General features: G+C 41.0%; 1 protein-coding gene across 1 annotated transcript in view; it reads right to left on the reverse strand.

Annotated features, from left to right (window-relative positions):
* Positions 1-4,285, reverse strand: part of chrna8 (cholinergic receptor, nicotinic, alpha 8) — an 87,806-nt gene extending 83,521 nt beyond the window's left edge. The window contains exon 1 of the mRNA XM_026204049.1: positions 4,126-4,285. Within this exon, the coding sequence (XP_026059834.1) occupies positions 4,126-4,195 (70 nt within the window). The 5' untranslated portion in view covers positions 4,196-4,285. The remainder of the gene's footprint in view (positions 1-4,125) is intronic.
* Between the last annotated feature and the right edge of the window lie 7,737 nt (positions 4,286-12,022).

The raw sequence follows: 12,022 nt of genomic DNA on the forward strand, positions 1-12,022 counted from the left end.
TGGAAGACTTGATCATTAGGTTGTCACGGGAGGAGCACAAGACAGACACAGTGGGCGTGGCGTCAGGCCTCGGAGAGGCTTTTATTAACAGAAATCATAAAACAAAGGGAATAAAAGTGGCCAAAGGGGGAAAGTGTCCAAAATAACAGGGAATCTGGTGTCCTCGTCGTGCTGCGGGGTATGTGTAGGTCGGGCAGTGTTCCATCGAGGAAGGGTCCAGGTAAGGGGCGGAGTCCGGCGGCCGCACGCGCTCCCCTCCTTGGTCCGGGGCGCGAGGGGCGGCGGCTTCCTCTAGCGGCCACATCTCTCTCGTCGGCCGCGGCGCTGGTAGGGGATGGACGGCCCGGCATCCTGGCCCGTCGGCCGTGTATACGGGTGCGGTTCCCATCCGGATCGCGGGTCCGGCAGCTCACGTCTTGGTGGCGCGGGAGTCCCTCAACGCACCCTTCCTGGACCCACGAGGACACCAGTGTGCATGCACGGGGAAGAGACCGGTCTCCTGAGGAGAGGCGCGTTGGGCTTTTAACCAGCGGCGGTAATGAGGCTCCACTTCCTTCAGGTGTGCCCCATCACACGCCGCCAGCCCTGACTCGTCCAGCGCCCCTCCTCTCACACCCACTCCAGTCGGGAGCCTGGTGAAGGACGGCGATTTAGGACGGGGTGCCGGTGACAATCAGGGAGGAGGCAGCTGACTCGTCACATTCCCCCTCCCAAGCGACATCCCCGTCATCAGGGCGCCGCCCACACGGGAGTGCTACCATCCTCAACCAGGCTCCAAACGGTCGGAGTGGGCGGGGATTCCTCTCCGGGCGGTCCTCCCTCTCGCAGCGCACCGGAACAGGGACAGAGAAACCGGGTTTTAGTGACAGCCTCAACCAACCACAGGGTAAAATGACAATAACAGAAGTCACTTACCCTTTTTGTGGCTGGGAGGCTGTCCCCAGTTTTCCTCCGTCCCAGTCTGGGTTCTCATGAACGTTTGCAAGCGAGAGGGAGTGACGTCACCAGATGTTTCCCAACTGCGCTGTCTAGGCTCCGCCTTGCCCGCATTCTCCACCAGTGTCACGGGAGGAGCACAAGACAGACACAGTGGGCGTGGCGTCAGGCCTCGGAGAGGCTTTTATTAACAGAAATCATAAAACAAAGGGAATAAAAGTGGCCAAAGGGGGGAAAGTGTCCAAAATAACAGGGAATCTGGTGTCCTCGTCGTGCTGCGGGGTATGTGTAGGTCGGGCAGTGTTCCATCGAGGAAGGGTCCAGGTAAGGGGCGGAGTCCGGCGGCCGCACGCGCTCCCCTCCTTGGTCCGGGGCGCGAGGGGCGGCGGCTTCCTCTAGCGGCCACATCTCTCTCGTCGGCCGCGGCGCTGGTAGGGGATGGACGGCCCGGCATCCTGGCCCGTCGGCCGTGTATACGGGTGCGGTTCCCATCCGGATCGCGGGTCCGGCAGCTCACGTCTTGGTGGCGCGGGAGTCCCTCAACGCACCCTTCCTGGACCCACGAGGACACCAGTGTGCATGCACGGGGAAGAGACCGGTCTCCTGAGGAGAGGCGCGTTGGGCTTTTAAAACAGCGGCGGTAATGAGGCTCCACTTCCTTCAGGTGTGCCCCATCACACGCCGCCAGCCCTGACTCGTCCAGCGCCCCTCCTCTCACACACCCACTCCAGTCGGGAGCCTGGTGAAGGGCGGCGATTTAGGACGGGGTGCCGGTGATAATCAGGGAGGAGGCAGCTGACTCGTCACAAGGTGTATTGGATTTTAACTGAACTCTACAATAGATCTGCAGGATCAGGATTGCGAAGCCCAGGTATATCCAAAAACACTATATAATATCTTTGGGAAACTAGTGTAGAACTCTTTCAGGCACCTTTAAAACAACTGTCTGTTTAGGCTTATTGTTACTCGCATTATAACAGATCTGAATGTGAGTCTAAATTCTGATTGGATATACACCATGCATGAAACCACAGCCGATATATTCACACCTGTGTCTGCACATATTACTCAAATTAATATGCAAAGTTATGTTGCTGGGCAACATTAAACAGTATATGATTAGGCATATGAAATACATGGCCAACAAAACTTAATGCAACATCATGCAATAACACAGTTCACAAATGTGAGGTTTATATAGAAGTAGTTTACTGGATTTGATGTAGAAGGTCAGACTTGAACCACAATGAACCCTGTTGCAATTTACTGGAACACCAGCTGTCAGTCAAGCCCCTGCCCCCTTTATTTAACATCAGTGCCTGATATCAATGATGCTCTTGCATCCGAATAAATCAAATCATTGCGTCATTCTTCCAATACCTAGTGGAAAAGCTTCTTAGAAGTGTGGAAGCAAAGGGAAGGATGAATATTTTTTTTTGCCATTACTTTTAAAGTAAATATTGATACAATCAGTGAGTTACGTAACTGACATGATGATAAGGTCTGGCTCACTGTTCAGTAGGGTTCAGGTCTGGGTTTTGTGTAGGCTGTTCATTTCCAGTACGTTACTGATGCAAAACATACAGTATGACTGCCATATCTTTCTCTAATCTACATGCTGACCATTTTCTCTCACCCAAATAAAGTGTAAGCTGCTGGTCTATGGGATTTTAAGGTCATGGTATTAACTCGGACCCTACATGATAGGGGTATGCTGTGAATATTGTCAGAATGTAGGATATAATGACATTTCCGCCAACATAAAGAAAATATCTATCCTGTTTTGCTGTCAAAACAGCAAACCGTCATTGGTATTTTCATTGCTTTTAAAAGAATTAGTTATTGATAACGAGGGCACATATATTAAGAAAATATATAAGTCAGATATATACGTGCACTGCAATATTCCATAAAAAAATAACAATGGTCAATTTCCTTGGGACTTAAAAATATGTATTATATCATATTTTCTTATTATTTTATTGAAAGACAACAGAGGTCCAGGAATCCAAGGCCATTTGTTTCACCTATTTTACTTTACCTTTTAAAGAAATCTGTCAACTCAGTCTACAATATTACCTTAATTGGCACATAGCTGACCAGAGTCATAAACTGAAGTAATTTTGTTGAAATACTAAGGGCAGTGATCTAGTTTGACCTCTATAAATAGTTTAAGGGAATCCCGCACCTTAAATGGTTAGAATGGAAATCCCCAGATTGATCCCCTTTGATTTTGTGAATGTCCAGACAAAATCAATCAAATAAATGTAATCATGCTTCAGCTGTAAGGGAAGTTAAAGAGACCAAGAGACCATTTTCAGGAATGGAACGTGTTACTAATCCAAAAAGTCACAAACCAAGTTCTCTATTTGACAGGTTATTATTCAGAGGAGCAATTCCAGTTCCAATGCTAATGTTGCCACTAAAAAATGTTCCATTCCTCAAATTTGATTGGCTGAGTGATGATGAAAGGGTATTGATTTAATAATGGGACATTTCACTTGTTTGTACTTGTGTTTGCAGTGGTTGATAGGCTACTTTCCTTTCTTTTGAGGGCTACTTTCTGTGTCCGCTAAGAATTTTTTTTTAGATCTAATCAATATTAAATGTCGTTTTGGAATAACACCCCTCGGTCATCACAGATTTATTGTGAGAGGCGTAATTGAAAGTACCGAAGGTAAGTCGAGCATAGAGACATGCACTTGATGCGTGCGCATACCCATACACTCATGCAATGAGTTAACCCATAATACCCTTTAATTATAGGTCATAAAGAATTTCTTTCATCACGTCCTTGTCATGTTTACTCGCGTCTCACATTGGCGTAATAGCGAGAAAACCTAAGGATATTGTGCGGTATTTTTGTCAGTGATGAGCATGCGTCAATGCGATCATGCCAGATGTTATGGAGTATTAAAGGGTCGAGGTGCTGCAAGGTAAATCGCACTCAGACACTCTTACAAGCTATACACAAAGATAAACACACATGCTCATATATTTATACAGTGAAATGATCAAACCTCTCTTTAAATTAGTAACTATTTTGTCATACTCCACGTTTTCAAGCTAACAAGAAGTAACAGCTTACAACAACACCAAAGTAAAAGCACCTTGATGCACACGGAGTTCACTTTTACGATTCAGTTTAAGTTGCGCAAATTACTTTAGCAAAAAAGCAGCGGCTCCTACCTTTAATACAAAATGATGTCCATATCAAAATTCCAAGTTGTAGAATTCCAAAATATCTTTGATTCTGCATGATTCCTGCAATGGGAAGTTGTCCTTGCACACACAAACCGACGAAACTTTAGTCTGTCAGCATCCGAGCTGTGTGCAGAGGTAGGTAACACTTGCGCGCCTTCTCTCTCTCTCTCTCTCTCTCTCTCTCTCTCTCTCTCTCTCTCTCTCTCTCTCTCTTGCTTTTAATTTCTCAATCTAATTCGTTACCGAAATGCAATGCAAAGCAGCCTGTCTATAATCAGCATATTATCCTTAAACAGTGACCCATTAACTGTCTTTTTCTGTGGTATATCAATCTCAGCCAAGAGGAATCTAATCACAATGCATAACAAAACATAAACGATTTACGAAACTGGCGCGCGCTCTGACATTATGCGTAAAGACGCCATCTGGATACACGCTAGCTGCAGGAATTATTTCACTCACTTTCTGTGGATAATATGCTGCAAGCGCGACATGATGCTTGTAAAATTTACATTTAAAGTATTGAATCCGAGGGGAGATTTAAACCCTCTTTTATTAGTGTTCTTCATGGATCATTATTTGGTTCAGTGAGGATTTATAAATAAGAGTATGCATCATCAGGTGTTTCTGATCGGTGCACTAAATCTTAGGTATTACATTCCTCTCGTTAATTTATTTTAGAGGTTAAAGACGGGAACGGATAACCTGAAGGTCGCTGTTCTAAACACTGTGAAGTTTAATTCATGATTCATGTCACTACTGTGCCACTGAGCAGTGCATTTGAAGCCATGTTGTTCACGACCCAATGTCCCTGAAGTCCAGATGATGTAGTCCGTTATACTGTAAGGTTAGCCGCCAACCAGGTCTGGTTGTCAGGGTACATTTATTTTTGGAAGTCAGTTACTATAAACACCTTGAAGTCTTGACTACAAAAAGCTATTTAATATTTTCAGCCTTATTGCTTAGGGGAAAATATTCAGTGCACTTAAAACATGTTGATACAATCTAGAATAAATTGACACAATTGGAACCTGTTTTTTCTATACATCTCAAGCAAAAAAGAAAGATAAATCTCCCAGAAAAAAAAAAAAATCAATGGAAAGTTACAAATGAAATCATCAATAATGAAGTTCCAATTAATGAACTGTATAAATTAATGAGATCACATGTAACAACTTCATCCTGATATCAATGTTACAATTGTTTCCAACCTGACTCTTGTCCCAAGAACACAGTTCAACATTTCAGTTCAAATCTACTGGTGTGATTTCATTATTTACCTATTTAGCCAACTGCTATTTTAAAACTATGATGATCCAAGATGTAGATACTGTAAGTCTGTTTATCGGAACTGATTTGGAGAAATTTTGCATTACCTCACATGCTCACCAATGGATCCACTGAAAGTCCATCTCCTTGTCCTCACACAGCCACCAACATTTTTGTTAAGAACTGATTTAGACTGTTTTCGCTTGTAAACTGTTCTTGATTTGTGCACTGGCTATTTAACTGGAGAAAACAATATTATGGAAAGAGTATGGAATACAATAAAATACATTCTCTGTCTAATAAAGTGTAATCCCATGTGATAATTAAACAAAAACCTGCTTATCATAACGATTATTTCACACACTATTGTACTGCTTGATGTTACTGACTGGAAAAATTTAACCGGCCCTCAGAGTAAATATGTTTTAAGAGTGTGCTGCAGTTTGCAGCTGCATGAATTGCAAACAGATTCATCACACACTGGTGCCCCGGCAGACGTTGGTTCTCACACAGGACTATGAATGAGAGAGCAAGGCATTGAATCTGACAGTCCCCAAAACCCCATCGGTGGCAGACACCGGTATATGACCTCTCCCACTTCTTTCCTTCTCACAGCATCTACAAGCTTTGCATAACTGTCTCTCAGCATCAGACAAGAGCAGAGAACAGTTGGGTGGGAGGGGGGGTGGTGTAGAGACAAGCCTCGTGCACCATCAGCTCGACTCAGAGCGCATTAACTAACTTTTATTGTATTGTTCTCTTTTTTTCTAATCAGAGTCACAGGCCATTTAATCTGTCCTCACTGGCATATAACCTAAAGCCATGCAAATCTTGATTTTGAAAGGTTTTGATTTGCGATAAATCTTAAGAATAACCATACATACATAACCCAGCATAATTAAATATTTTTTCTATTAGAACACTTTTACTGTATTTTATACATTTTAATATGGAATGTTTCGAAACTATTGTTGTGTAATAGATTATAAACCCAACACTATGTACCCGCAATAAATAGCTAATCATAATAGGGATTCTTAGGTATAAGCCTTTTGTTGATTTTCGAATTTTTAGAATGTCATTTTCAGAATCAAAAGACAAGGCAGAAATTAAAAATCTCATAAGCATATAAAGTACAAGAACGAGAGAAAGAAAGAAAAGCGATGTGCTGGGAAATATAACAGGCTCAGATTTATATTAAATGACCTATAACCTCAGAGAAGACCCTAGTGGGCACACTATCAAGGTTTCCATATCTTTTTCTCTCTTTTACTCTCTCAGTCTCTCACCTTTCATTATATGAGATAGAATATGAGTGGAGTTGAAGCTTCAAAGATTGGAGGGCAGAAGGTGAAGAAAAAGAAGTTGTAGAAAAGAGAGGAACAGAATTGAACTTTTCTGACCCTCAATCAACTCAAAGAGAAGAGATGAGGAAAGAAAGAAAGAATAGCTTAACTGGAATCCTGATTTCACTTTAAATGAAATGCATTTTTGATAACACAGAACACAGTGTATTTTTATATATAAAGATTTACACAGAATGACATGATGTCATTTCAGATTAATGAGGGTGCTACTTTTAGCAGATTCCTTTTTGGAACATGTTACCACAGTAACAAAGAGTAAGTGACACATTGGTTTCGATGTAAAGTTTTAACAAACTGGTTAATCACTCAAACACATTTGAACAAAGTATCAGACTATGCAGAGAAATATTAATAACTCCTGATTAATGCAGTTCTGAGACCCAGTCTTGAAGACATTAGGCCTGGCTCCATACTAGAACGATACATATTTGGAAATATCAGTTAGATGTAGTAATTCATACCCAAAAAGATCAAGGACACGATTTAGGGCAAAACTGTAGTTAACATCCTCCGAGAAAGTTGCAGTGTACTGTTATATCTCAGTGAATCACGGCATTTATTTTTTTATTTTTAAGCGCACACTATATTTATGATGCATATCAAAGCTCCCTCACAGTGGATGTTAGTCATAAAGATGAACGTTATTGCAACCAGTGTCATTAGAGTGGGATTTGCTGCCATCTGTTGGCAATGAATGTTTTTATTTAATTTAATTTAATTTTATTTTATTTTATTTTATTTTATTTTATTTTATTTTATTTTATTTTATTTTATTTTATTGCACAAAACTCATCCTAGTGGCTAGACTCTTCTTTATTTTGTAATTTTATCTGAATGTCAAAAGAATTATTCAGCTGAAACAGTTTTGAGGTTTATTAATATTATTTTGAAAAACAGTCTGTGAAATTGTATTAGATTAAATATCAAAGTTGTTAATTTAACCTTCAATTAAAATTAGAATAGTTGGCTAATGAAACAACAAAACAATTTCAGACCCCTGTAAAATAGGAAATGCAGTTGTTGTGAGCGTGGGTATTGTAAAGGAGGTTAAGTAAACTTGTTAGGGTGTTTCTAACAAGAGTGAGGTTTCTGAATTGAGACTGCTACAAGCACCAGTGCTGTCACACAACATAATATCTCCTCTACTGAATTATACAGGAGGAGATGAAGTCAGACTATTCTAGAGCTGAGGTTGCCTGTTTTAAGTTCCGTTCAATTAAAACACAGGGCTGTTACACTTGTGTCCATTTTGTATTTAATTAACTTGACAGGTGAAGCCTGATTTGACATCCTCTAAGTCTGCATTATGCATTATTAGAAAAATACATCCATAAGACATGAATTTATTATGGAAAATAAGTCTTTTAAAAAAAATGGACCTAATCTACTGTGATTTGAATCAGAAAGCCCCACATCTTGCATATAAAATCTGTTACACAGGCCTCTTCAGGTCTCTTATCCCATCATGAAATTTAGCTTCTTTGCATACACTGTAAAAAACAAAGTAAATTATTTTTAACGGTAAAATACTGTAAAAATCCTATGGTAAAAACCTGTTGTTTGGATAACTGTAGGTTTTGTTACTATTCAACGAAAAACTGTAATAGCCCTAATGTGATATATTAATGTAAAATAGGCCACTGTTACTTTTACAGTTTTTCGAAGTGTAAAAGTACAAGTCATCTTTTTAACAGTGAAAAAATTTAAATTGGCAAACCCAGATTTCTATGTGTTACACTTCACATTTGTTGTTGAAATATTGAACTACTTCTCTTCTTATTATTTTTATTATGTTTTTTATTAGTTAAGTACATAAGGGGTTTTAAATTACATCTTGTTAAATTCATGTGTGAAGTTTTACATATAAATACAACAAAACTTCAATTTCATGTCTTCAGTGTGTTACTTGAAGATTCTTTGTAATTATTTGTGAAATTCCTATTCTTTTTTTTCATACAGTACAGTACTATATTGCGTTGGCTGTATGTTGACTGGAACATCGACATGCATTAGACTGATACTTATAAATAATCAACAATGATTTTTTTTCTCTATGAATTTTAACTTATACAGCTCTGTGATTTGTTGGAACATGTGGGGGACCTCGAGAGAATACACCTAGTGCTCATGGCTTGCAAAGAAAGAGATGGCACAACAGCGTGAAATTCAATCTACCGTTTACACACTATGGGTTGCTAAGCCAGTGATTACAGAGCCCAGATGTGGCTTGAAAATATATCTGCAGAGTTCACACACTCTGGAAATGGAAATATTTCACGCTCTGTGCTTCTCTTAGAAGCCAGACAATATCACTCCCAGGTGAGATGCACAGGATGAAAGCCTATCAAGAAGGCAAACTACACTGTCAACAACAGCTTTGTGCAGCATTGCACATTTGATTAATTTCTCTTTGATGTGATACAAAGGCAGCATTCAGGAATGTAGATGTTAAATACATACTCATTCATAAAATAAATAATATGTACACATTACTTTCATATTTTGAGTCATAGGAGGTGAAGATCCTGCACTGATGAATCATGTACAATAAGATTTCGGGTTGACTATCTCACAACAGTATCATCAATGGTAAAAGAGAGATGCTTTAGAGAGGAACTACAGTAACATGTTGCCAATACATTCTACTTTTGTTTAACACTTTTCTTGTAAATGTAAACTGAATTGGCATCTTTTTGTTAGTGAAAATAAAATGTTACCACTTTATTTTACAGTGTCCTTGTTATACGTTAAATATGCATACTATACTAATAACAATAAATTCTGCATAAGTACAATCAACTAACCATATAAAGATAAACCAAAGCCTGATCCTTACCGTTTATCCTAATTACTAAGCAAATGTATAATTACACTGTATCAAGGGCTCTGTAAAATAAAGTGCAACTGAAAAATATTGAGAATATATACAGCAATATGGTCAAAGTATCAAAGGTATGCATTTTAACTGAATTCATAAGTTTGCATTTTTACAGTAAATTCACTCCCAAAATGGTTTAGGTTTAGGGTTCTCTCGAAAACATTATTTTAAGGACCCAAATAACACTGATTCAATGTTTCCTGTGGAATTTGCCAAGCTATTCTGAACCACAGAAAGTGTTTTCTGATGTGTCACAGGCTCACAGCAGTAAATACACTTGCAAAGATCAGATTATTTCCATAGATTGTGATTTATTTTGTTCAATCGACATCTTCATTTACTGACCTTGGATAAAAGAGTATCTATGGACAGAAATAAAGAAGGTTGTCATAATACATACAGTCCTTGCTAATGATGCCAAAGACAAGTTGTGATTATTTAATCTCACCACCCCTTGAATCAGGAACAGAATCTCCAAGGTTTTAGGGATAAGGATGGTTGACACTTATAAAAATAAAATATACATAGGCATAAATGGCAGATTTATTAAACAATATAAGAGCGAAAATCTTGCAGAGTTCTATTTTTAAATTCCAAATTGTGGAAAATTTTAGATTCATACACATGCGCTTTGTATTACGCATGGACACGAAATTTACATATACATAATATCATCCAAAGCATGATACTAAAGATGATATTATAGACATGATACAAGTACTAAAAAAATAGGAAAACAGATGATAGACTGTACAGTAAATGTCACCTGTGCCAATAAGAGAGATAATATTATAATTTATCATCATCCAGACTTACAGGAAGAACGCTACATTATTAATAAAATCAATGAATAATTACATTATTCTTGATGGTGATACAATTACATTTACTGAAAACAGACTGCATTTGTTTTTTAAATAAATTGAATAGGTATGCTACCTAGTGAGCAGAAACATAAAATCACAAAGTAAAATATTACTTACATGGACAAAGACACATTTTTTACATGAAATAAATAAAAGACTGAAAGCAAAATGAGAGGCATAAAAAAGGTGGTTATACCTTTTACAGAGTAATTCTAACTTATTGAAGATCTTTCAAACCATGATCCCCTCAGAGAGATTTACCCAGATCCTGTCATGATTCTGCCCTCGTGTCCTTGATTTTTCCCTAGTCTTGAGGCAGGATCATGACAGACCCATGTTTTGTGTACAAGCACATGGCCTTGTCTTTGGGCCATGTGCTTGTGTTGTCTCGTTCCCTTGCCCCGCCCCCCTTGTTAACCTAGTCGTGTCGTGATTGCTATCTGTGCCACCTGTCGTGTCTTAATTGTTCCCCTATTTAGATCCCTATTTAGATCCCTATTTAGATCTCCTAGTGTGCTCTGTCTTGCGTCGGTTCACTGTTCCTCACCTGTGATTATACCCTGGTAACCGTGAGTGTTTATTTGTAGTTAGTGTTCTATAGTTTTGAGTCTTTGTTTATCTTGTCTAATCAGTCCTGTTTAGTTATTTTTGTATCTGCCCTAGTCCTTGTTTTCCCCCTCGTGGGTTTTTGTTTTCCCCTTTTTGTATTAATAAATCCTGTGTGTAACCCGATCCCTGTCTGCACTTGAGTTCCTCCCTTACCAAAACCCTGACAGAATGAACCGACCAAAAGGGAACTCAGCAGACAGGAGGCAATGCTGGATGTCATCAGCCAGCAAGCGGGATGGTTTCGAGGGCTCTCGCCTAGTGGTGTTCCGGGGGACCAGGGGAGGTCGCTCCGGAGCAAGCGGTCGAGAGGAGGAGCCACAGAGGTCCCCTCCACCTGCCAACGATTCCAGAGGGTCGTGTCCTGGCCGTGGCAACCCTGGGGGACCAGGCAAGTTCCTCCCAGAATCCTGAGGCACCCCCCACTTCCTTCAGTCTCCCCAACAAGCGAGGGAGACGGTTTTCGTGGGAGTCAGCCTCGGAATCGTCTGCGTCAGAGTCTGCCCTGCCCGAGACCGAACTTCCCCAACCCGTCTCTGTCCCAGCGGTGACCTCTGCACCGCGGCCTAGAAGGAAGAGGAGGAAGAAGGGGTCTCTCGGTCCTGCGACTCTGTCGCCTCCTGCAGCGGTGAGCGTGCCCGAGCCAGCAGCGGTGAGCGTGCCCGAGCCAGCAGCGGTGAGCGTGCCCGAGCCAGCAGCGGTGAGCGTGCCCGAGCCAGCAGCGGTGAGCGTGCCCGAGCCAGCAGCGGTGAGCGTGCCCGAGCCAGCAGCGGTGAGCGTGCCCGAGCCAGCAGCGGTGAGCGTGCCCGAGCCAGCAGCGGTGAGAGCTGGCGTGCCCGTGCCAGCAGCGGAGAGAGCTGGCGTGCCCGAGCCAGCAGCGGTGAGCGTGCCCGAGC

Source organism: Carassius auratus, chromosome 26, assembly GCF_003368295.1.
Source record: "Carassius auratus strain Wakin chromosome 26, ASM336829v1, whole genome shotgun sequence".
Taxonomy (NCBI): domain Eukaryota; kingdom Metazoa; phylum Chordata; class Actinopteri; order Cypriniformes; family Cyprinidae; genus Carassius; species Carassius auratus.